At 29.6% G+C, this 27,499-nt stretch overlaps 4 protein-coding genes across 4 annotated transcripts; 3 read left to right on the forward strand and 1 right to left on the reverse strand.

Annotated features, from left to right (window-relative positions):
* Positions 1 to 6,352: 6,352 nt before the first annotated feature.
* LOC110621421 (bidirectional sugar transporter SWEET16) lies at positions 6,353 to 8,521 on the forward strand. Its single transcript, XM_021765701.2, has 6 exons — positions 6,353 to 6,482; positions 6,579 to 6,615; positions 6,711 to 6,921; positions 7,048 to 7,209; positions 7,903 to 8,022; positions 8,171 to 8,521. The coding sequence occupies exons 1-6, from the start codon at positions 6,449 to 6,451 to the stop codon at positions 8,363 to 8,365; spliced, it is 759 nt and encodes a 252-aa protein (XP_021621393.1). The 5' UTR covers positions 6,353 to 6,448; the 3' UTR covers positions 8,366 to 8,521.
* A 6,011-nt stretch (positions 8,522 to 14,532) lies between these two features.
* On the forward strand, positions 14,533 to 16,512 carry LOC110621369 (bidirectional sugar transporter SWEET16). The gene is made up of 6 exons (XM_021765629.2): positions 14,533 to 14,661; positions 14,779 to 14,815; positions 15,200 to 15,410; positions 15,500 to 15,661; positions 15,766 to 15,885; positions 15,981 to 16,512. Exons 1-6 carry the CDS (start codon positions 14,628 to 14,630, stop codon positions 16,323 to 16,325), a joined length of 909 nt encoding a protein of 302 aa, XP_021621321.1. The 5' UTR covers positions 14,533 to 14,627; the 3' UTR covers positions 16,326 to 16,512.
* Positions 16,513 to 18,001: 1,489 nt separating this feature from the next.
* LOC110620019 (serine/threonine-protein phosphatase PP1 isozyme 9) lies at positions 18,002 to 21,553 on the forward strand. The gene is made up of 4 exons (XM_021763569.2): positions 18,002 to 18,714; positions 19,526 to 20,085; positions 20,681 to 20,863; positions 20,999 to 21,553. Exons 1-4 carry the CDS (start codon positions 18,519 to 18,521, stop codon positions 21,020 to 21,022), a joined length of 963 nt encoding a protein of 320 aa, XP_021619261.1. The 5' UTR covers positions 18,002 to 18,518; the 3' UTR covers positions 21,023 to 21,553.
* A 217-nt stretch (positions 21,554 to 21,770) lies between these two features.
* On the reverse strand, positions 21,771 to 24,820 carry LOC110620066. The gene is made up of 5 exons (XM_021763644.2): positions 24,664 to 24,820; positions 23,466 to 23,824; positions 22,842 to 23,176; positions 22,413 to 22,553; positions 21,771 to 22,147 (listed from the first exon to the last, which is right to left on the reverse strand). Exons 1-4 carry the CDS (start codon positions 24,731 to 24,733, stop codon positions 22,427 to 22,429), a joined length of 891 nt encoding a protein of 296 aa, XP_021619336.1. The 5' UTR covers positions 24,734 to 24,820; the 3' UTR covers positions 21,771 to 22,147; positions 22,413 to 22,426.
* Positions 24,821 to 27,499: the final 2,679 nt, after the last annotated feature.

The raw sequence follows: 27,499 nt of genomic DNA on the forward strand, positions 1-27,499 counted from the left end.
TTATTATTTAATCACTTACTATATAAAAAATCCGATCACCCATTAGCTTTTTAATTTTGAAAAACACATTAAAATATTTTTTACATTTTAAAAAATTTATTAATTAATTTTTTCATTAATTTTATTATTAAATATTTTACTATTTAATTTCTATAATTTTAAAATATTTATCAGTTAATCTTTCGAATTAAAAAAAAATTATTAATTAATTTTTTAAAAATATTTTAGATTTTTTTAAATATTTTAATAGTAAAAAGTGATGAAAATTTACAAAAAAACTCAAATAATTTATCTATAAAATTAATTATATTTAAAAGATCTTTCACCGTAAACTATTTATTAGAAGATACCTTTAACGAATTCAAATAATATTAGATAGATGTTACAGAAAAATTCAGAACACTTAATTCTGAAAACTTAGAATAAAGAGTTAAGATTGATAGTTAAAGAAACTTTAAAAAAGAAATAAGAGTCACGCATGGTGTGCTACAGCTTAAAGGCACTTATGCTGCTTGCTAAGTGCTAAAAATTCAACCTTCAAGACCTAAATACCAAAATAAAAACATATAGAGGATATTTATATTTCTGTGTATGTGTACCGAATTATTTATTCAAGTGTTTAATGGGAGATTTTTGAGTCGAAATTTATTCTCTTACTTATTTGATAGGAGATTTTTCGAGTCGAAATTTACTCTATTTAATAATCAAACTTTGCTCTAAAGGAAGTAATAGGCCACCATGGAATAAGTGATTCTTCATTATTAAAAAATAAAAAGATAGGAAAGAATATATAAGAAGGACGTGAGAGCAGCAGAAAGGAGATGCTTTAATAATTTTATTGAGAAAAGGGTATGCGATGGTACAGCCACCTTTTTGAAAGCAGACGTTTGTTTTTCAATTTTAATTTGTTTGCATGCAAAATAAATTTTATTTTGTTATTATGCATTTTATATAAATATAATTATCATGCTTGATTTTTTTACTATCACTTCACTAGCTACTACTGGAATGGAGTTCTTTTGATGAGCCGTCATTATCCACTTTTTTATATTATAATATAATTATCTATTTAAATGAAATAATAACTATATCCTTTTGTTTTTTTCTGTCTAACATGGTGAAAAATTTTTCTGCTTGTTGACTGCTCTATGTACGTACGCACCTGAAAGAATTTTGTTCTCCATCTAGAGTTTAACCCAACAATATAAGAAAACACTTCTTCAGGAAGGGGAGACTAGTCAAGAATGTAAAAGCTGATCCTGTTTGAACCAGGTTGTGTATTGGGGATTGAGAGTATCAAGGGCTGGATTAGAGGTAAATTTTATAGTTTTTGGAGGTATGAAAGAATCATCAATGAAATTATTAAGGTTATGATAGTTTAGAAGAGGTTGAAATTTGGTTTTTCGAGCTAAATAATTGTTATGTTTGAGTTTAACAGAGAAAGACTGTTGAGCTTTGGTGGTGGGAAATTTGATTTGAATTTTCAGCTATGATTTCGGCTCTGGTAACATGGATAAACAGCTCAATGAGTAATTATAATGGAGTCAGAAATAATTATAATGAAAGTCTATAACATATTTTTTAGAGGGGATCAGATCCAACCACAATCTGATTCTATGGACCTAATAAAGTTTAAAGAAAATTAAACTCAATTAAACCCGACTAATAGATAAGGTTCGTATGAGAGTAAAATTTAAAAAGACGGATATGTATTTTTAAAGGTAAAACAAAAATTAAATAGTCACATGTCAAAAATCAGAATCACGTATCCACGAATATGACACCTATATATAAATGACAGAAAAATTAAAGTTAAAACATTAAAAGTACGTTCAAAAAGAATAAAAAAGATATGGAATGAAGAAAGAAATCTTGATGTGGTACTTACTCATCATCCACAACTAGCATAGTGGTGCATGGTAAGCAACAAAATCTCTCCAATAGTATATGTGTAGATGATGACCCATGTATAAGCTCTAAATTAAAAATTACGAAATTAAAAGATGAAAAAGAAAAGGCAAAAATTAAAAAAAAAAAAAAGCACATTAAAAAAATAGCTTCATGGTTTTTGGGTAAAGGGAAGCATGGATGATTAGGCATTTGGGGGCACTTTCTCCTTTTTTTTTTTTTTTTTTCTTTTTTTTTTTGTTTTTACTCATATGTGCTTGATTGATTTTGATACGAATTTTATTACCATTTTATCCGTTAGATCATTAACACTATTCATTCACTCGGGAGCTTAAGTTTCTCTAAAAATCTTTTTTAAAGAAAAGGAGTGTATATAATATAATCAATCTTATCATAAGACATAAAAATTGTTGCCAATCGATTTAAATTAAAAATTTTATAAAAATTTAATTTAATTTTTATTTTATGGTTTTTTATTTAAAATAAAAAATTTTAAATTTTTTAATTTAAAACAATTTAAATTTTTTAATCTCAAAACGAATCCTACCACTCGAATAATTTTTATTTTTTTTTTCGATTATACTAAGTTATTATAACTCTATTTTATTTTATTTTATTTTAATATAATTTTTTATTAATTATTATTTTTTAAAATAAATATTCAAAATAACTCTTAATATTTAATAAAATTTAATATTTTTAAGATAAATATAATTAAAAAATTAATAAAGAAATTATCTTGCTTAATATATATTAAAAAGTAAAATTAATAAAAATTATAAGACGAAAAAATTTTTTTTTCTCATGTATTTAATTATAATTATTAATTTATTTTATAATAATTTTTAAAACAGTATTTAATATTTTAACTAAATCACTATATCAATATTTAAATTGTAAATAAATAGATTATGAAAATCTATTTATTTTAACATTTAGCTAATTTTTATTTTTTAATTTTTATTATTTTTTATATATTAAAAAATAATTTTTTATTAACTTATTAATTATATTTATTTTAAAAATATTAAATTTTGATAAACATGTTTTTGTTGGAGATAAAATTTAATATTTTTAATTTTATTATATAAAAAGGCTATAAATTAAATATTTTTGCCGTATATTAGTTCTTGAAGAGTCACTGTCCACTAGATTTGCTTACAATAAGCTTGAAGCATAACCACGATGGTTGAAAGTCCACGTGAAATTAAAGTGGAGCCCACTGTTTCAACCGACTCGTTTGGTAAAATTTCCTGATTTGGAGGTTTTCCCTTCCAGATTTTGACAAAGTACAATTGTTGTCCACCACCAGATCTACACAATAGTATGTCCCCAAATCAAGTGGTCCTTTTGCACAATGTTTTACACTTTTTCATATCATCCTTTTATATTTGGTCTTTTTTTATAACTCACAATCAGAGTTATGCATTCTTCATTTGCTATGAAATTTTACAATTTTAATAGAAACATATTAAATTAGGTTATTGATCTTTGCCATAAATCTAGAGTGTAAATAAACCAAATCGTTCGTGAGCTATTCGAGATTTAGTTTAATAAAAGTTCGATCGAGTTCGACTCGATTTCTAAACGAGTCAAATTCAAGTTTAATTTTTAGACTCGTTTGGTAAATGAGTCAAATTTGAGTTTCATAATATTCAAATCGATAAAACTCGTGAGTTTGATTCGTTTATGAGTTCATGAGCAGACTCGCGAATAGACTCGTGAACAGTTTCGTTAAGTAACTGAAATTATTATTAATTAGAAAGAAATTCAAACCTTACACATACTTTTCATGAGTCAAATTTAAATTTTTTAAAATTCAGTTCTATATAATTTAGATATACTCTTAAACTTATATATATTTGAATCATTAAGATTTAAAAGCTATTTTTACAAGTTTACGATTTAATTTGTAAATATATTTATTTAACTAAAATTATTTTAATTTTAAACTTATTAATTTTAAACTAAAACTCATTATATATGTAAATAAATTGAACTATTCGAAACTAATCTCGATAAAAACTCGACTCGTCTAAATTCATTTACTAAACGAATCAAGTTTGAATTTTTTAATATTCGATTCGAATTTAAAATGAATAAATCTCGAATTCGACTCGAGTTCGAAAATATTTTAACAAATCAAATTTAAATTTTTTAAAACTCAACAAAACTCAATTCTAACAAATCAAATTTAAATTTTTTAAAACTCAACAAAACTCAATTCTGCTAGGCTCATTTACACCCTTACATAAATCCACAAGTAATTATTTGTTTTTAGTATTCACAATTAAAAATAAAAATTAGAAAGGCATAAATGTAGGCTAATTTTTTTTTAACGAGGATTCAAAAAAATAATTTATTACAATTGGCATATCTCTTTTTAACTCTAATTAAATTATAGCTAAGCTAGTACCACGTGAGTCACCTGACTATAACTAATTCTCACCACCAATGAAAGCTTTCTAGCTACTTCCTTCTATCAAATGAAATACACTTAATTCCATTTCTGTGATCTGAAATTAATTTTCAACAGTGTGACTATGCTAAGTGATGCAAGCAAAGCTTGATGGTAATGAAAAAGACACCCTTCAATTATTTGCATACGGGGAATCTACGTGGACCTATAAAATTATTTATATAAAAAATTATATAAATATTGTTGAAATAATAATTAGAAATTCAATTATTAATCAAGTTAATTTATATTTTTCATATTTATTAATATAAGAAGAAGGAAGGATTTTTCGTTTGAATTTTTGATATTTATTAGCATAATGTATAATTCATTACAGTAAATTAGAAGTAATATGAATTTTGTGATGTTTATATATCAATTATTTGTATAAAAAATTTTTTTTAAGAAAAGGGAAACAAAGCTTCTTTTAAAAAAAAACAATAATAATTCAGCATTTGAAAAAGCAAATCCACTGCCTCTCCTGAACTATAATCCAAAAGAACTTTGAAAAAAGTTGTGTTATAGCATTCAACCACAAATTTCCATTAAAGCATAACAGTGAATACAAGAAAAAGACATAAAACTCTGATAATAAAAAAAAAAAAAAAAAAAGAAAAAAAAGAGATGAACTGGTACCATTGATGCTAGGGGTGAGCATTCGGTCGGTTCGGTTCAAAACCGAATCGAAAACCGAAATTTTAGTATTTATGAAAACCGAACCGAACCGATTTTGATCAGAAACCGAATCGAACCGAACCGGTCTGATTCGATTCGATTTGATTCGGTTTGATCGGTTTTGATTTTTAATAATTTTTTTATTTTTTACACTTTATTTTTAATATTTTAAAATTTAATTAAAATATTTTAATCTTAATATGATTTAATTTCTCTATATTATTAAAAAAAACATATTATTATCACTAATCGGTTCGGTTTGGTTTTTTCAGTTTTTTCCGAATCAAAATCCAACTGAACCGAAATAACCAAAATTTTTAAAATTAAAAACCGAACCGAACCGAAATGTATAAAAAACCGAACCAAATTTTTAAATCATTCGATTCGGTCGATTTTTTCGGTTTGAACCGAATAATGCTCACCCCTACCATCATCATTCTAGCTATCGCCATAATTATGTAAATATATTTAAAAATAATAAATACATCTCCTAATTTCAATCTTCTACACAATATAGTATTATAATTTTTAATTTAAATTAATCAAGAAAATAATAAATTTAAATAATCTAATTTTAATATTTTTACCTATTTATTACTAGTTTTTAATTAAAGACACAATAAATCAAACTTTATACATAAATTAATAGTAATTCTTATAATAATGTTTTTTAAAATATAATAATAAATTATTTTGTCCATAAAAATACTTTTACTATTTCAAATTTGTATGGTAAAATTACAAATTTTAATCGTTTTAAAATTAAATTCATTAGTCTAAGCAGTCGATCTGAATTTAATAATAATAATTTTTAAAATTACTATTAACATTTTTTTTAAAAAAAAATCTCCATAAAATTTAGGAAAATTTCTTTTTATGAGATTTTTTATAATAATGATTTTTCTATAAGCTTTTAGAAATTTTATTTCTTTGTAATATTTGACAGAAGAGTTTTTGTTTTTTAATTTTTGTTTGGGAAAAAGATATTTCTTGAGAAGTTCAAAAATTAGAAAAAAAAAATTCTAAAACAAATTTTGAACAAATAGGGTTTTTTTTATAAAAAAAGTTATCATTATTTTTTTTTGAAGTCAAAAAAAAAGTTATCATTATTTATAGTGATTGTTTCTAGGCAATTTAAAATTTTAATTATTTAATTTATAACAATTACTTGCAAATTGAATAATAATAAAAATAAAGAAAAATTATTTTAAATTATTGTTATTTTAAATGTTAATAATAATTATGATAATTAAATGATAATTAGCCATTTGTATATATATATGTATCAAGCCCTTCATGCATAATTAGCCACACAGCCTCTCGAGTTTCCTCTCTCGGCTCGTCTCGTCTCTCTGACTTATCTTCTTCATTCTTTCTTCAACCACAGCTCTCCCTCCCTTATTCTTCATGGCTAGCGCAGGCTTCATCTTTGGCATCATTGGTTAGCTTTCTCTTAACCATGCATGCATGATATTATCCATCAATTATTAATGTCTGACTATAACGATTCTTCTGTTCTATGTGTTAATTTTTGCAGGCAACATCATTTCCTTCTTCGTTTTCACATCCCCCATGTGAGTAAAACCATGGAAACTATTTGATATTCTCAGTCAAGAATTTAGCTTTGATGATCATAATTTCATGTCATAAATTAATATTTGAATTTCAGAAAGACCTTTTGGGAGGTGGTGAAGAATAAATCGACAGAGGATTATGAAGCTTTTCCTTACATAACAACGTTACTTGGGACAAGTTTGTGGACTTTCTATGGATGTCTGAAACCAGGTGGTTTGCTTGTGGTGACTGTGAATGGTATAGGTGCCAGTTTCCAGCTCGTCTATGTCACTCTTTTTCTCATCTACGCTCCCAAGAAGAGGAAGGTTAATTATAATAATTATTATTAATTACCAAGTTCATCTTTAATTTTACCTTTTAGTCTGCAAAATATGATCAAGAATTGGTTTGCTTTTTAACTAAAATTAAATTTCCGGTGGTGTTTTCTTCAGGTGAAGGCGGCGAAGCTGGTGGCGCTTTTGAATGTTGGATTTCTTGGAGCGGTGATTGCAGTAACGCTTCTTGCCATGCATGGAAAACTACGGATCACCTTTGTAGGACTTATATGTGTCGGAATGGCCACTATTGTCTATGGTTCACCTCTATCAGCCTTGGTACATATTCATCATTTTAATTTAATACCAAAAAAAATAATTATATATGGTAATTATAATTATAAATTAACTTAATTTTTAAAAATTATGATAGGTTGTTAACGATCACTTCACCAACTTTATACAAGAATACAATATTCTTGAATCTTTCATTTTAAATTCTTAATTTCCACGTACACCAAAAAGCACAGTGCGGTTCTTTTCATGCATTATTATTATATTTTCTCCTTTGTAAAATATTTTAAATAATCAATAAATAGTTAATAATTCAATTTAATAATTATTTTTTAATAATTTAATAATTATTTTTTAATAATTTAATTAATAATTTTTAATAAATTATTAAATATGTACTATTTTTTATTTTTTTTTTGAAATAGAGATCGAAAGAGTAAATGATAAAACCTCTCAAATTTATTCAGATGCCCGTATCATCATACTAAATTTGTGAATGTATTTATTATCAGACTAAATCTGTGCGTATATCCACTATTTTTTATAAAAATATATACTATGTTTTTTTATAGGGACTCACATTTTTATAAAAAAAATATTATTTTGAGAATATTATATAATTTCCATTAATAGGTTTTTTTTTATTTTGGAGTCCTTATTAATTAATAGCTTAATTAATTGTTTAATTAATTTATATGATAAATATAACATAACATGTATTGATTATTTGTGCAACAGAGAACAGTGATAAAGACGAAAAGTGTGGAATACATGCCATTTTTACTTTCGTTTTCTCTCTTTTTAAACGCTGGAATTTGGCTGATTTACGCTGCAGTGATCAGAGACTATTTTATGATGGTATAAATTCAATATTCTCTTTAATTTTTACTTTTCAATATATATTTCAAGAAAAAAAAATCAAACTATAATTAGAAAATTCTAAACTTGAAAATCCAATTGTTAATTAATGCATAGTTATATTGATGCAAAAATTGAAAAATAACAGGTGCCCAGCTTACTAGGCGTTTTGTTGGGGATAGTCCAGTTGTCTCTTTATGCAATGTACAGAAACAATACAAAGTCAACCAAATCAACGGATGGGATGAAGCAAGATAAAGCCTTGGAGAACGTGGTCAAAACAGACTTGGAGATGCAAGTATGCAATAAGGACGGTGGTGATTGCAAGTCCAACCCTAATTAAATGGAAAAAAAGAATCCTTCAATGGACATTAATTAGTAATTCCTGGATCATAATGGAGCTAAGGCTTAGCCTGTAATTGTTCCATCTATGTTTGTTTTCTCCCTCATTGTTCTAATATTTTCTATTTTGTCAATAAAATTATTATTAATTACGAAAATAAAAAAACTATCAAATTACTATTATCGAATTTGAGATTTACGTATAGAGTCCATTTAAAATACAGAGAATGTATTTTGCCTTCTTTTATAAATTTTTGTGCTGAGTATTTTTTATGAAACCAAAAAAAAAAATTTAGAAAAAGATTGATGAAAAAAAAAAATATATATATATATATATATATATATATATATATATATATATATATATATATATATATATATATATATATATATATATATATATATATATATATATATATATATATATATATATATATATAAACTTCAAAACCTATCATATAATTGTTAAAAAAATATGATAAAATAATAAAACTTGAGCTGTATTGGATACTATTTTTAAAAATTTATTTCGTAATCTCTAGAATTAAACATATTTTTTTGAGATCTAATTTTCAGAATTAGGACAATAAAAATTTAATTATCTTTAATTTATAACCCAATGAAAAGAGAATAAAGAAAAAAATGAAATTTCCTTTCTTTAAAATAGAGATTATTTATAATGAAAAGAATGGCAGTAGGAAACGGTTATAAAAATGTTGAGATAATATAATAAAATTATAACGATTAAATTTAATATTACATTGAAATATCAAACTTGTAATAGCTAAAAATATCTCCTAAATAAAATCTCTAATGACTATAAAATTTTATGATAATTATAAAAATTAAAAAAATTAAAATTGAGTGATTAAATTAAAAATATGTTCAAAATTATAAAATTACGTATGAAAATTATTCTATTTTACATGATATAAGAAAATAAATCAACTGCACCTAGTCAGAACAATCACATCAACCCAAATCAAAGGGAAAGCATCCAATTAGTGGAGAAAAATAAACACTTACATCAAGTCTTGCTTTAAAATCATGAATTTAAATGTCAAGTACAGTTCAATTAATCAAAAGAAAAGAAAAGAAAAGAAAAAGAAAAAGAAATATCATTAAACAATGACTTGAACAAGAAATCAAGATTATTTTGGAAGATTGCCAATCAGATGCTTATAAGTTGGTGATGCTGCATAATTTTCTGCTGCTACTTTACTCAATTTACTGTTGCATTCTTATATATTTTGTTTTTTTTTGGGCTTTTCCCTGTACTTTGGGTGCTGCTTTCTGGAAAGAAAAGCAATAAAGGCAGTGCTTCTTTTTCTTTTGTGTGTGTGTGATTTGCCTATGTATCAGTGTAGGATGTGTCATTGTACCTTGGTTTACTTGAAAACTAATATAAAGTCCTTTCCTTTTCAATCTCTCTTCTTTTTCTGTAGCTCTTTAAGGTAAATTCTAATTCCTCGTGCAACACTTTTGTTGTTTTCTATTTTTTACCTTTTTTTTTTTGAATAGATAAAAGATAGAATTAAGCTTTATAAAAGTTCAAGATCTACATACATAATATCATACGCCTCTAGACTTGAGAGCAAGAAAATAATAAATGAGACTCCAAAGAGAAAGCCTAGAAACCTAACATCAAATAACTTAGAGGATCCGTAGAAGAAACCCTTGTTACATCATTCTCTCTTTCGGATGCATTTTCCCTCTTTCGAATGCATTAGTTTGTTTGAAAAGTTTGAAAACATGGAGCTTGAAAAATTGTGTACCTAGTACTGTGGCAGTCGTGGAGAAAATCTAAGTCCAAATCACATACAAACCACTACATGCAGTCAAAAGGGAAGTGCCACAAATATCTTTATCATTTAGGTTAACCACATGTTTACGGATCAAGTGATATTAGTAAAGGTGGTTATACTTTTCGATAATCTAATTACATCTTATGAATTTTGCTTTGCAAATCACCGACATACTTTCTTTCGCTCGAGTAGAGAATAATATGTGTAAAAGTTAGATCTATGCAGATTTCAAATATTTATAGATATGTAAAAAAGACAAGAAAAAATCAAAATAAGAAAATTAAAATAAGAAAAACTATTTGAAAATGGAGAGAGAAACCTACTCACCAGAGAAACGAGAGCGTTCCTAGTGTAGGAGAACTGACCTTCATCGAGTAAAGAGAGACCAACGCTTTTAAAAAAAGCATGACTTTTCGAGTGGAAAATTTCTCACTAGTTTTACTCGTTGGAGCTACTTGAAGACAACATTTAATCTTTCTTATACTCGTTGCTTATCTATTTAATGATCTAGATCATTTTGTATCTTTTTTTTTTTTTAGAATTTGGTCTTCAATACCTAAATAATAATATTTTCTTGTTTTGGAGTTTTGGGAACCATGAAAGAGAGATGCAAAGCTCTGAAGATGGAAAATAAACATCTGAAAAAGAGGGAAAAAGAGAGAGAAGTAATAGAAAAGAAACAGAGAAGAAAGCAACTTAAATTGAAATCACAATTAAAATTAAGTTAGTGGATTATGGATAAAAATCAGCCTTTTATCATGCAACCACCATGTAATTAGGGAAAAAAAATTGATAAATGTACGTAAAATATAATAAAACCTAACTTTTTTTATGAAAAATTCTAGCCAAATCAACAACTACAGTACCACAAACTATAATTCAAGCTTTTCTTTTTTTTTTTTTTACTACAGCCACATTATAAACATTAAAACTTTCCTTTCTTTTTTTTTAATAAAAAAAGCTGGTCCCATGACTATACCACCATCATCCTTTTCCGTCAGCATAGGTGATTAATTATCTCCATAAATCAAATTAAACAAAAAAAAAGTAATATATTTACATATTACAATAATTTTACCTAAAATGTTATTTTAGGTATCTTTGCACTATATTTAAAATTTAAAAACAGAGTGTTTTTTTTAATAAACTTATTCAGTATGATTCAAACTAATTAAATTAATAAATTTTTTTATATAAAATAGTCTAATAAAAAAATACATTCGAATTTTATTTGTTTAGATAAAAGAATGGTAGATAAAAAAAATTTTTTATTTAAACTCGATTCACCGTAAATTTAAAATACAATAAATATATTCTGTCTAATTTTTATTATGAAGAGATCTACTTAATGAATGGAGGTAAATTTTTCCTATAATTAGATATTACTCTAAGTGGTAGGCGTAGCTATTGTTTATTGGACAACTTTTTAATTTCGATGTATTTTATTTTCGGTCTGTGCATTTAAAATATAGAAGATATACTAATAAATATTGAAATGAGTGGTAGGATATTCTTTTCTTTTAAATGAAATCAAAAATTTTTTATTCATGAAATAAATACTCGCTAAAAATATTTTATCTCTAAGTAAACAAACCGAGTGTAAATAAGATAATATATATAAATATAAAAACAAAACAAAAAATCAAAAAAATTTTTATTTATAAAATAAATATTCACCGAAAATATTTTATTTCTAAGTAAATAGATCGAGTGCAAATAAATCGAGTGCATATAGAATAATATATGTGATTATAAAAACAAAACAAAAAAGGTATTCGTAGATTTTATAGCATACATCAACATTTTTCTTCACAGTATTCATCCGTCTTGGCCTTTCCAACCTCACAGTTCCTACGGCCTTTTTTAAATCATGCATTATTAATAAAATATTTTTCACATTATGCAATTTGAAAATTTTTTTTCAAATGTGTTAAAAGTGCATGCCCGGCCATGTTGAACTTAATTTATACTATCTTTTCTTCTATAAATTTTAAAAAATTACTATCTTGTTCTCTGTAATTATATAAATTTTTTTTATAAATATTATTAATTCATTCTACCTAAAATTATTATAATTTATACTAAATTAATTTCTTCAATAAAATTGTAATTATATAAAATTTTCATATAAAAAATTATTATTGCATTTTATCAAAATACAACTATAAATTTTATTTTTATATATTAAACTAAAAGAAAGAAAGAAAGAGTTTTAGACATACTGATAATTAGATGAAATAAATTAAAGAACCATATAAATGTAGAAGAATATATTAAAGAGAAATTAGAAAAAAAATTTAAGATTTAAAGTGAAATTTTTTTATGGATGCAGAGGAAATAAATAGAAGATTTGTTGTTGATGGAGAGAAAATTTCTAATGAATAAAGAGAAGATTTAAGAGGAAAGTTTAACAGGTGTTGTTGACAAGAGAAAATGAAAATCAAAGGGAGTGGGAGGTGCTGTGAGGGAGAAAAATGAAAGGGAGAGGGAGGAGTAAAATACACGGAAGTGCATGCAGGTGCCATGCGGACGCCTTCAGATGCATTTTTGGCGTGATTGATCTTGTATGATCTAAAATATATTTTTTAATAATGTATGATTTAAAAAAAAAAAAGCTCTGGTTCCCATGCAGTGCTTGTCTTTCTGATCTTCTTCTTCTAATTCAGTGTCCTGTACATGCATACGCATCCATCAAGTCGTCATGGCTACGTTGGAATTCATCATCGGCATCATTGATTAGCTTTTTTTTCTCTTAATCACGCATACAAATCGCAGGTAATATCATTTCCTTTTTGTTTTTGCTTCTCCCATGTGAGTAAAACCATGCATGAAATGAATCGATCAGGCATTTTGGCTTCCATTATTTTTATTAATCTACAGAATAATTTTTTGAATATCGATCTCTGCAGAGAAAGACCTTTTCGAAGGTGGTGAAGAAGAAATCGACGGAGAAACTAGTTGTTGAAGCCAGACGGTATGCTTGTGGTGACTCAATGGAACTGGAGCCGGTTTCCAGTTCGGCTATGTCGCTCTCTTTCTCATGTACACTCCCATGGATAAGAAGGTTAATTATATAACTATCAGTTTTTTCTTTAATTAATTGCCAATTGAGTTATTCTAAAAAGAAGTTCCCGGGGGTGTTTATTCAGGTGAAGACGGGGAAGGTGGCTGCGGCTTTAAATGTTGGATCCCTTGTGGCGGTGATTACAGCAACTCTTCTATGTGTTGGAATGGCCACAGTTGAATATGCAGACCTCTATCTGCAATGATACATGAACTCGAAAATTAGCTTATAAAAACTCAATTCGAATTCGAAAGAAGTAAAATTGAAATTCGATTTGAATTCGAAAAAATTTTAAAGAATTAAATTATATATTTTCAAAATTAGCTCGGTTTATTTACACAAATAATTTGATTTAAAAGTAAAAAATTTCAAATTCAATTTTAAATAGCATGAGTTATGTAGAAGCTAAATCTCAAGTACTTGAGGTCTTGATTTTGAATTGGGCTAAAACTATACCCGGTTGGGACAATAAATCTAAAACTAAAACCATTGGGCTAAAAAACAAAATGTATAAACATCGAGGCCTTTTTAAACAATTATCCTTTTTAATTTGGAAGTGGACACAAAGTCGCTAGCTTAATCCTCCTCATTTGCATTGATGTCTATCCTGTCCTATAAATTACATGCCATGTATACAAGTTAAATCTCAAAATCCATATCCTCATTTTAAAATTAAGGCCACAGTTGCATTCAATGAAAAAGTATGAAACAATAAATTAAATCTCCGTTTGTTCCGAAAAATAAACAAAGTGTAAATTTAGAAATTGTATTTAAATTAAAAAATAAAATTTACACTGATATATATTTTTTTTTAAAATAAAAATTGAGAATTAAAAAATAGAATTTAAAACCTTTTAAATTCACTTAAATAAATTTTATCACTCAACTAAATCTGTAAATACTTACACAGATATATATATATTAAAATTTTCTTTTATTTTACTACGATATAAAAACTAATTTAACCATGTGAATTATTTTTGAAGATATTGTTCATATATATCAAAATAAGTTAGGTACACGGAAGTTCGCTACTAAATCATTCACGTCAGGAGGGTATATATGAACTAAAATCCAACCTTTTATCATTTCATATGAAAGCACCGATGTCCTGAAATAAAGGTAAGGGTCCAGTTGCCCCTTAGAGCAACCATACACATCACACTTGAGTGAAAACGTGGCAACCTTCCAGAGATTATTGTCCTATTGATAGAAAAAGCAAATTCAAATTAGCCGAATCATAAATTTCCGACTTCTATATTATTAACCTCTCAATCATAGACCACACACGCTCACGTTTGCTTTTGCGGTTCACGTGCACATTTATATGTGTCTTTTTTCTGTCTTTCAACCATATTTGCAGTAGACACGCACAGTACTATACTCCATTATCCATGGCCGACTTAAGCTTCATTGTTGGTATTATTGGTCAGTTCCTCTTTCCTTCTCGTTGCTTCTCTCTATTTGAGCTTCATGGCCTCATGGGTTTTTTATGATTCATTGTCTGTTTGTTTGATATATCTCAATTTTATTTGTTGTCTGCAGGTAATATAATTTCTATTCTGGTTTTTGCTTCTCCTATGTAAGTATCCCATGAAATATCATTGATTTTTTCCTGTTTTCTTTTATGGGTTTTCTCAGAATTTCATCCTTTAATAAATTTAAATTGGCTAAGACTCACTTTAGCTTGTGTGATTTGGTGGATTTCGTAACACTTACTTTATACGATTGTTTAAAAAAGTTTTTTTTTTTTTCTTTTGTGATAAAGGAACTGAAAGCAATACTGAAATCCTACGCATAATTTTTCAATTATCAAAGCTAGCTATTTTGATCCGTTGATTATGATATATCCGTATAAATTAATCAAAATGAATATCTCAGATTTGATTATGAGATAATTAAGATGGGCCCTATTTAGGTCCTATGGAATAATCAATTGAACTGCAAAATTATTTTGGTTTTACAGAAAGACATTTTGGACAGTGGTGAAGAAGAAATCCACAGAAAATTACAAAGGGGTTCCATATATAACTACATTACTGAGCACAAGTTTATGGACTTTCTATGGACTTCTGAACCCAGATGGTTTGCTTGTAGTCACAGTGAATGGAGCTGGTGCAGTTTTCCAGTTCATCTATGTCACTCTATTTCTCATCTATGCTCCCAAGGATAAGAAGGTGGCTTATCAAATCTCTGCTTTTGCAAGAACAATATCCTAAATATTCATGTATAGTGATGGATCAAATTTCTGGTGATGATTAACCAGGTAAATGCAGCAAAGTTGGTGGCTTTATTAGATGTGGGGTTTCTTGGGGTAGTGATAACAGTAACTCTCGTAGCCATGCATGGGAATCTGAGGCTTACGTTTGTTGGAATTCTATGTGCTGCATTCACCATAGGCATGTACGCAGCTCCTCTATCTGCCATGGTAATCTAATGCCAAAAAGAAACAGAGCTTGAAAAAACTTTGTAATGTAATTTGTATTGTATCACAAGACGTAATTTATTTCTCTGTTTTTTCATGTGCAACAGAGAACAGTGATAAAGACTAAGAGTGTGGAGTATATGCCATTCTTGCTTTCCTTCTTCCTCTTCCTCAATGGAGGTGTTTGGTCTGTTTATGCAGTGCTCGTCAAAGACTTCTATATTGGAGTGAGTTTTCATCATTCACTTTTCATATTGGGCTAAGCAACCACCAGAGCTGATGAAAGATGAGTGTATTTCTCATATGTGGTTAACTTTTTTAGGTGCCCAATGCGACAGGGTTCGTGTTAGGTTCAGCTCAACTGATACTTTATGCGATGTATACGAAAAAGTCTGGCTCAGAAAAATCTGCCATGGAAGAAGAAGGCTCACCTCACTTGGTCAAAGGAGGGATTGAGATGCGCACACACAATGATGAAGATGATAAGATGTGCATCAATAACCGAAGTCTGAATAAGGGAAAAAGCTTACCGAAGCCAACTGTGAATAGACAAAATAGCTTGAAGAAAATCTTGAAGACACTTTCTTTGAATGTTCAGGATTTGCAATCTGGTTGGCTTCATGATATTGAACTTGGGAATAGGAAACCTGATAATGATCAACCCTGAGAATATCCTTGTTTTCTTTAATACTTACTTATTGATACTATAGTCATAGTTGAGAAGCTTTAAGTTCAAAATCCAGTCTGGAGCGAATTAAATAAAAATAAAATAAAATATTAATTGGATAGCTTTATATGTATTTTAATTAATGATTTTATTATTTATAAAGAAATTATTTAGATTTTATTGTTTATTATTATGAGGCCCCCAACTTGCGATGTTAACAGTGAAGCACCACCCTTAGCAGCTCCGCTTCAACGATTTCAAGTTCAATTTTTGCTTTCCTGTCTTGTAATATATAGAACAAAGCAGAAAAAAAAATTACTACCACCTCCAGAAGTTTAAGATTTATGCCAAAATCTAGGCATATCTATCAACCACTCTTTGCCTGATTCTCATTTTTTCACAATCTTTATCCTCATCTTCTGCAGACCAGCAGTCAACAACGTATGAAATCCTCAGGGACTAGAACTTTCCTGTAGGGCTACTCCCCAAGGGAGTTCTTGGGTATGATCTTGACAGAAGGGCAGTTGCAGCTTTTCTCTTGATGGATCTTATTAGATAGATACAAGTCTAACCATTGAATAACTATTATTAAGTTGTTATGAATTCCATCATGGGCACTCTTGTATAAATTTCTATAATTTAGAAATATGAATTAAAAGAAGACTTAGGTTTTTAAAATAATAATAAAACTCTAATAATACTAAGAATGCAAAACCATGGATTTTAATTGAGTAATTTCCAATAAATAATAAAAAAGAAAAGCCATATTGTCCTCAAATTCTGCAGCCGTAGAAACAAAGGAAGTACATTTCTAAAATTTACTTATTAAAAAATTTTAAAATAATTGTTTGATTATTGAGTCAAATTTAAAAAGCATAAAAATTTTTTCTAAATATATTTTATAAAATGCAAATAAAATCATAATTTTATTAAAAAAATCATTGTATTTAATTTATATAATTATAAAACATGAATATATCAAAATTTTATAATTTTAATATGGAACTTTATTATAATTTTAAGTTATGTTTGTTTTAAAAAAATATTTTTTAACGTTTAAAATATAGAAAAATTTAATTAATAGTAAATATTTTTAATTAAAAAAATAAATTATTCTAAAAAATAATTTTATTTTTTAATTTATATATATAAATATATTAATAAATTTTATTTTTTAATTAAAATTAAATAGTGAAAAATAGATTATTTGATCGGAAAATGTGGATAGGTACCATAAAAATGATCATCGATGGCGTGCAATGCACGTGTTAACAGACTTTTTAAAATACGCGGTTTTGTACGCTCAACTGCCTGTGCACTTTACCGCCAGCTTTTATTCAGTGTTCCAGTGAATCCATATTCCCTCTGTTTTTCCGTTCAAAATAATTCGTTTACAATTTTTTTTATAAAAAATATTATTAACAATAATTTTTCAAAATTTTTTAATTATAATTTAAAAAATAAAAAATTAATAGATTTGTATAAATAGTATTAATAAATAAATTTTCTTTTAAAAAGATTAAATAATTTTTTTAAAAATAATTTAATTTTTCTTTAATAATATTTTTAATTTTTAAATATCAAAAAATATTTTCTATAAAATAAAAGAAAACTTAATATAATTAAAGAAAAAAATAAACTTTATAAAATATAAATTACAGCAGCTTTTAGGGCAAGAAAACATTCCATAATTTTCTCTTTTTGTTCTCTCTCTACCTTGCATTTGAAGGTTTCAACCTTGCTGTTGAATCTTCTTGGCGTTGGCAGCTGGTACCACAGAAAATATCCTTTTTAGGGAGAGAAAGAGAGAGATTCACAAAGAAAATGACAACCCATATCCATTATTTCTTTACATTCCTTTCTCTTCTATTTTTATCTGCTGGCTGCCCATCTGATCCTTTTCTTTTTTTTCTCAAATTTTAATCCTAAAATTCCTCTGTTTTTTCTTTCCCTGTTTCTGCTATCACTTCTTTGGAAAAAAAAATATCTTTCTTGATTTATTTCATTCAATTTTACACTTGCCCTTTTTCTCTTTCTGTACAAATTTGGCTTTTTGATCCTTTTTATTTCACAGTTTGTTGCTTTAGTTATTCTGGGTTTTCTTCATCGATCCTCAGGTTTGAAGAATTTTCCTTTTTATCCACCGAAACATAAGCTTTTATATTTTTCTGTGGGTTTGATTTGGAGATTGAAATGATGATGATGACAATGGAGGGGATGATGGATAAGGGAGTATTGGAAGATATAATCAGGAGGCTTTTGGACGGGAGAGGGGGCAAGCAGGTGCAGCTATCTGAAGGAGAAATCCGTCAATTATGTGTAAACGCACGCCAAATCTTCCTCTCTCAACCTAATCTCCTTGAGATAAATGCTCCCATTCGCATCTGTGGTCAGCTTCCCGCCCTCCTCCTAATATAATAGCATGATATTGATTAATATTATTGTGCAGTAGTTTGATGTTGTATGTGCCATTGTGCCTTTTATTCTTATTTTTGTCTAAGGATTTTTGGTTTGCTTGATGTGAAACTGAGGAAGCAAATCATCTTAGTTCGGATTTTTACATGGAAATGAATATTGATTTGCATGGTTGGCTATTTTGAGATCTCGTTGTTGCATTTAAATTCTGGAAGGGATTGTAATTGTGGCTTGGTGTTTTGTCGGGATCAATATTCTATTTGATTATTGATAGGGAAGACTGATGTGGAAGTACCACTTGTGGTTCTTGATAATCGTCATTGCATATTCAATTTTGCCTCCCCACATTTGCATTTGGCTGTGTGGAGACAATGTGAAGAATCAAAACTTGGTGCTGGAGAGTATCCTACTATTGTTTTGAGTCTTATTCTCTCTTCAGAGAGCTGCTACAGGAATAATCAAATCCAAAAATTTAAGGTATTGGTTTGAGATTTTGTTGGATCAAATTGATTGGCTCTTACTCCTTTGTTGCTGTCAGAGTCTGTGTTCAGCCATAAATGTAGAGATCCAGAATGCTAAGGGAAAGCAACGTGTTTTTCTTTGAATTTTAATGGCCATATTGTGTTAGTTTCGTCACTGCATGTTAATAATCCATTTCCTTTGTTGAATAATTTAGATTAATAATGCTGATTTGTATAGGTGAGAAGAAAGAAGAATTGTATCTATTGTTTATCTCCTTAATCCTCACTCTGTGCCTTTATGCTTATATTGTTTGTCTGTTACAGGTGATATACATGGACAATATCAAGACCTCCTGAGGTTATTTGAATATGGTGGCTATCCTCCATCATGCAATTATATATTTCTTGGAGATTATGTTGATCGAGGGAAGCAAAGTTTGGAGACCATATGTCTGCTTCTGGCATACAAAATCAGACATCCTGACAAAATTTTTCTCTTGAGGGGAAATCATGAGGATGCAAAGATCAACCGGATATATGGGTTTTATGATGAGTGTAAAAGGAGATTCAATGTTAGGCTTTGGAAAATATTTACCGACTGCTTTAATTGTTTGCCTGTTGCAGCACTAATTGAACAGAAGATACTGTGTATGCATGGCGGCCTATCTCCAGAACTGGAGAATGTGGACCAAATAAAGGAAATTCAGAGGCCTACTGAAATTCCTGATGGTGGTCTTCTTTGTGATCTGCTCTGGTCTGACCCTGATGCTAAGATTGAGGGCTGGTCAGACAGTGATCGAGGTGTTTCCTGTACCTTTGGAGCTGATCGGGTTGATGAGTTTTTGGATAAGAATGACCTTGATCTCATCTGCCGAGGTCATCAGGTGACCAATTCTTTTCATAAGCAAGCTTACTAAGAATAAAAGATGTGTATTTGTATTGCAATTTCTTAGCTTCCATGCAATTTTTTCTTTCAATTGCTTGTTATAATCCCCCAAATTTGAGATGGGATGGGACCCTTGACTGCCAAATGAGCCATAAGTAGTACTTGTTGGTGGATTTGTGGTCGATCATGATGAGCGATTTCTCTTATGGATGTTAGTCACAAAAGGCTAATCTATAATTGTGCCATGTTTTTGGTAAAATTTTCTATACTGGACTCCTGTGATTTTGTTGTATATTGCTTTTCTTTCTCATTTGGCAAGCTTATCTTTCAATCTAATGAAAGATTCCCTTATGATAAAGAGTGTTTGAAAGTGAAAAAGTACTGTACTATAATAGCACTTAAATCTACCAAACCAGCAAATGATTGTGACGGTCGGTGATTGGTAATAGGCAGCCATCATTTCATTGATATGCACATGGCACGACTTCAGCTAAATTGCTAAAATAACAGATGTTCTGTTTTATCAGGATCTGCAAACATTATAACTATGAAATTCAGCATTTCCATATTAAGATTTAGCTGTTAAATTGCAGGTAGTGGAAGATGGATATGAATTTTTTGCCAACCGCAAATTGGTCACAATATTTTCAGCTCCAAACTATGGGGGTGAGTTTGACAATGCAGGTGCTTTATTGAGTGTTGATGAATCTCTAGTGTGTTCCTTTGAGATATTGAAGCCAGCTGCGCCGGCAAGCAGTTCAAAGCCGCTTAGGAAGGTTATCAATCTGACATGTTTTTGGTTAACGTTTCATATGCCTTGTTTAATATGTGATTTCCAAGTTTTTCTTCCTGTGTGAGACTTTCATGGTGGAAACCTTCTGACCTCCTTTTTCTTGTCCCTGTTCAAACAGCCTCCTAAAACTGGAAGTGTCTAACATGGACAAGGGCATTATTTTTGGTTTTGAATAGGAGATAGAGCAAACTCACTTCATGCTTCAGTTGAACTCTGTTACAGTTCAATCTTACAAGATGAGAAACATATACCCATTTATTAAAAGGAGCAGAGGACTCAATTTGCAATGCAGATTACTAGAGAAAATTTCTGTATATCAAAAGAGCTATCCTGGGCAGGAGCTGAAAATTTCACGTTGAAATCCATTTGCTAACTTCCTGTTTCCACCGATTAGCATATGCTATCTGCAGAATGAGAATAGCCTGCATTGACTTTTATTGAGCTTGTACGAGTACCAGCTGTTGTTTTCTCACACAAGGCCTCTTGTTTACTTTTTAAACCAATTAAAAAAATATATGTAGTCCATTGTTGGCCGCATGAATTGTATCAGATTGTACCTTTTCAAGCAATTTGCTTTTGATTAAGTTTTCTTGCACATGTAAATAACATAAAAACCGGGCAACCATGTTTGTGGTTCAAACCTAAAAGAGGCTATATATTTTTCTTTTTAATCAACTTTTACATTAAATATTTGAATTTAATGATTGGGAACTTTCAAAGAAAATAATATTAATATTTTCTTATTTTGCAAAAAATAAAAGTATATTAATTGACCTTATATATAGTTTTTGAAGATTGAAAAACTTATAATGAAATGGCAAACACCATGCAAATCTTCAGTTGTCCAAATTTTCTCACCAGCAGCATCACTACCCCAACCAACATTTCCTTACGAAACCAAGCTGCAGCCTACCATTGAGGGATGAGGATTGTGACACTGATTGGACTTCAATGTTGATCCAAATATAAAACATTGACAAAAGTACTGAAAAAGTTAATGTAGTTTCTAACATAAATAATCAGAAATCCTAAGCTCAGGTAAGCAAATTCTTCAAAAAGGTAGGAAAAGAGCTCCTTTATCTCACATCAAGGAAAATCTTTGATACAAAACTCTTATGTTCACCATATTCTTGCACAATGCCACATGCACATCACCTTTTGTTTCTCTTTTCCATGTCCCGAGCAGAGTCGATAGTCAACACATGTTGTGTAGCCATGAAGACCTTGGTAGATACCAGAACTAACATCTGTTCGTCTGGAACTAGAGCTGTAAATATGTAGCATGTGTACTATGTATTAGGAACTATTACACAGAAGAAAATTACATATATGGTATCCTAGCAATTGTTGATTAAATTCAGTTGAAGATTAGACGAGGATGCCAATTCCTTGATGAGCAATTCTCAATCTAATTAAATCTGCTTTTTTTTTTTTTTTCCAATATGAAAGAAAAGAAAAGAAAAGTAACAAATTGATTCACTTCATGACAGTAGTTTTACCATTCACCTATAAATTAACATTGTCAGACTTACATTCAAAAAGGCATTCATCTTCGATTTCCTTTCCTATTCCCTTGAATATCAGAATATTTGTTGTTCATCTTGCCTTCCAGCTTCCTTGCTGTTCGTTGAATAGCTGCTAGCCTCTGGCGCTGGCTATAACTTTTCCTTTTGCTGCATAATCATTAAAAATATCAACATTCATATACTTTATTATCAACACTAAGTCAATGGTGCCTGACAACCCAATGCTACAGTAACTCAATAAGATCCATAAGAAGATAAATGGAGTAACTAGTCCCAACAGAAAGCTGGTTAAAGGGTCTACTATGACATAATCTAATGCACTGACTTCTCCAACTTAATGACTTCAGAAAGAAACAAAATTAAAACTTTTTCTAAGTGAGAACCATCAATTTGATAAAGAAAGAACGCAACAAGAAAGCATTCGTATTTTCTTACCTTAAAAACAACAACCCTGCAGTGAGAACCATCCCCCCTACTGCCCAAGAAACTTTTTCACTAAAAGAGATTTCCTGTATCCGCTGCTGAAAATATTTTAAATTCCATGAGTTCCCAGCTTCTTGAGGCAACTCAGAATGAGAAGGCCTCCATGACTCAGCAATAGAATCAAGACTGGCTCTACCACCATAGCAAGATGCCTCTTCTGTACCACCTTCTGCAGCTTCATATGATTTAACAGTGAAACCAGCAGAAAGGCAGAGCTCTGTACCATTGGAGACCCATTGAGAAGCTTTACCACAAACAAAGTCATTCACTCCACATGGTGCTACAACCTGACAGATAAAACCCATTCAGGATACCAATTAAATCAAGCAATAAAGAAAAAAAAAATCAGTCTTTTCTTAATTTATTTTATCAAAACATATATTGCTGCTGGCTCACATTAACGGGACTTGGGATAACTCAGACCTTACATTGCAAAATGAATGGTACAATTTCATTTCAACTAACAGTGAAAGGCAATTTAATCTGGTAACAAGTAAGAGATCTCCATAATATAAAGATACGATAGAATCTTACAGCACCATTCCCAAGCCCTTAGATGAATTTCCATAGACCCACCTGTGTTTTTGCATCCATGGAGAAGTAAGCATCAGCACAAGCTTGATAAACTCTATCACAAAAAGAAGTGCATATGAGAGGAAGTCCAGGCTGAACGCCAATCTTGGGGTCACAGATGGAACATTCCAATAATTCCCATAATTGCAAGCATTCTTGGCTTGCCTCCCCAGTTGAAGCCAGTCTCCTAATGGACAGCAAAGCAGGATGTGTCTGAGCAACATCACAGCAAGTCTTTTGGCGAAACACCCTACAGAGGGTCAAATCTTTGGAGCCCTTGCTTACCTTTTTTGGAGGTTTTCCTTCAGTTGAAAATGGTGGAAACCGACCACCTTTGGAAATACACTGTCCATCAAGTTTTCCTGCGTAGGCAGCATAAAGAGACTTAATATCATGGGTACAAAGGGACAAGTTGGTACTCCATAGATTTTCACGACAACCATCTTGCACCTAGCAATTAGTTCTGGCCTCCCTAATCACTCAACTAGAAAACCATCAAATATGAAGAAAAAAATTACAGACTCGTTTAATTAATATCACAAGGTTATCTACATCGTTGTTCAGCATATTCCAGCAATTGAGATTCTATACTCTGTCAGACAAATACCAACGCTAAAAGAACACAGAATAAACAACATAAATTTCAAAACAGTTGCAATTCTAGTAACTACATGGCTTATGGGATATGGCATGTGATCTCGAAGAAGCTTAAATAAAGCTGAAGCAGTGTTACTGTCAAAACATTGCATCTCATTGCAATGTCCACCCTCTTCATATTCTCAACCAATGCCCTTCCTTAATAACTAAACAAGTCCCAAAGTTACCAAAATTTTAAACCGAATCACCACCAAAATACAAACTCATAAGAGCCTCATAGTGAAACTATACGACTCCATAGAAATTCTGCCTTTTTGGAAATTAACGACAAAAAGCATGATCCTTTCCAAATTTTCCCAAATACCAACCAAAGGCAAAAGGTAAAGTTAACCAAAACACAAGATCAAGATGTGACATACAAATTCACAAACATGACAAAATTTCTCATTCTCATTTTTAGAAAATTTACATTCATATGCTATCCTAAGCACATGAATTCTATCATCAAAGTAGAAACGGGCTAAGAATAATAATCAGGATAACCAAATTGAAAATCATATGAAAGTAGAACCCTAACAAAGAATTAGAAAGAGAGAAGCTTCACCAGAGGAAAACGAGATATGCAAGTTAAAAAGGAGCAGAAGAATCAATAATCCAAAATCCCTTCGCTTCATTTTAGTAATTCCTTGAGCTTCTTTCTGGAAATCCCATGCGCTACTAATACTGTCACACACTCGGCGAAAGCAAAGATGGTCTACAGACGTAACAGACCCCCAATTGACTTCAAATTGGATCCCACGGGTTGAACCGTTCGAAATGTTGTTGGGCCTAGGCCCAACCTTAAGCCCGATCCAGGTTCATTTCCTAAAATACCCATACTTATATGTTATAACTATAATTTATCCTTTTCTTTAATTGATTAAAAAATATAAATATTTAGTATTGTTTAAAAATATTAAATTTATTGGTTAAATAGATTTATATTTAAATTTAAATTAGTTAAATATTATTTAAATACCTAAATTCTATTCAATTAAATTTTTTTATAATTCAAAATAATTAAAAATATTAAATTCAATTGATTACACAAATTCCTAATTATTAAATTAGTTAAAAAATATATTTTTATTTAAATTTAAATTAGTTAAAGAATTATTAAAATACTTAAACTCTATTTAATTAAAAATTTTCCTATAATTCAAAATAGGATTTTAAAAAATAAAAATAAAATCATAATTTTTTAAACAATTTCAGAAAACATATGAATTACATCAATAATAATAAAGTTTAGTCACAATATATTTATTGTTATAACTATATATTAGTGGCTAATAATTTTTAGCAATGTAATTTATTGCTAATATTATAAATAATTAACTTAATAAAAAACCTAGGATAATAAAGAAAATTTATTTAATTTTTATTAAAACATAAAGTAAATTAATTTTTATAAATATATTATAATTTATTAATTTAAGTTATAATAGTAATATAGCATCTTCGGAAGCACTTTTGAAAGCATTTTCGGAAACCGAAAGTCACCCACCTTCGGAAGTACTTTCGGAAGCCGAAAGTCTGCTCCAGAGCCGAAAGTCCAGCCTCCGAAACTAAGCTTAGGCGGCCGAAAGTCCCCCCGAACAGTCTCTTCCTTATTCAAGAAACCAAATCTTGAAGATCACATGTTTTCCACTTCATGCCATGCACATTCAAAATTCAAAACAAGACTCCACCTTCCTCTTTAGTGCATGAAGAACTTTTTGAATACACCTTGGGCAACAACAAAGACCAAAAAGTCCTTGCAACTCCACACAAGGCACATACAAGACCAAGAGCACTTTGGGTAAATCTCTAAAAGATGTATGGACACCCAAGAAACCCTAGGCAGCCTCTCAACACTTATTTAAAGGCCTTAAGAATACAAGAAGAGAGACAATTCAACTCTCCAAATTCGGCCAAGCAAGGGCAGCCACACTCCAAGGCTTTTCCATCAAATCGGTTCCTCTTTCTTCTTCTTTTCTTTTACTTTCTGTTTTGGTTCAGTCATGAGTGGCTGAAACCCTTATTCTAGTTGAAGTTTGGTTGAAACTAAGGTTGTTTAAAGGGTTGTGAGATCTGAACATAAAGTGTTTGCTTTTGATTTGTTCAATATTCATGCAATTGTGTGCTTAAATCTAAGATTGCTTTGTTGTTTTGATCAAATTGGCCACTTGATTCTTGATTGCAAAGTTAATTGATTGTTAGTTGGGATATTTGTTAGTCCGCAATTACAATTTTACATGCGAAAATAAATTTATATTAGAATGTAATACACATAAAATATAATCTGAATTAAATTTTATAAATATATCACAAATTATCACAAAATTTTAACTCAACGAAAAATTTTTCATAAAATAAAAATATATTTAGTCTCATTTACTCTTATTAATTTGAATTTAAGATAAAATTATTATTATTATTATGAGCGACAAAACAGAATAGGAATAAAAACAATTTCATTAAATGAAAAAACGTGCACTATAAAAAATTAAAAATTTTTGTACTAACAAGGGCAAGACAAAAATAAACCTGTCACATATTTACAAATAAATCATTCTTGAACTTCCTTAGAGGAAGTAAGTTCACCGGCGAGGGTAGGCTAGACTCCGAAAATGGAGGAGGGAGTACGAGCAATCATGACAGTCGTGTCTGCAATAATAACATCTCTCAAAGGAGAAATTTGGGCATTTATGATCCCTAGAGCAGTGGAATTAGCAATCATTTGACCAGCCAAATCACTATCTTTCTCTAGGACACCTCGAGAAGAGGAAACAAGAGTTTTGAAAGTTGAGGCCCTAGAGACAGGGGTTTTAGTAGGCTTCTCAATTGACAAGTCGTCAGGGCCATACTGTACCTCTTACCGTCAGAATCGCACTCAGTCAGTCGAAGAGCACTAAGAGATTTGCTTGGTTCATCACGACCAGCCTTTAGCCCCCAAATTATAGCCACTAGTGTAAAAACACATGGCAAAATTAAGAATACTAGACTTGTGCTCATCAAACTGTAGATATTTTCGATACATAGTTCTGACAACGCCTTCAGTCTTCTTGTGCATATCCATTATAGCTACCTCATACTCTTTATAATGAGTAGAGAGCTCGGTCACCTCCAGCTTATACTGATTTTTCATAACTTCACTGGTGCGAGCATCATCCCGAGACCTTTCCAAATGATGATGAGCCTGCTTCAGATCCTCGGACATCTTCACAAGCTTACCCTTGAGATGGGTAGTCCATAAGAGCAAACCCTTAATTTTTAGCTTCACATCAGCTTGGGCCTAGGACAACCGAGCTATCGCCTTAGACTGCTCTTTGGCCAATTGGCTCTCCAGATGAGCAACCTAGTCATTCTAAAGATGACTCTACTTGAGTAACTCATTGAATTTTCTCACCTCAGTCTCG

This window comes from Manihot esculenta, chromosome 8 (assembly GCF_001659605.2).
Source record: "Manihot esculenta cultivar AM560-2 chromosome 8, M.esculenta_v8, whole genome shotgun sequence".
Lineage (NCBI taxonomy): Eukaryota > Viridiplantae > Streptophyta > Magnoliopsida > Malpighiales > Euphorbiaceae > Manihot > Manihot esculenta.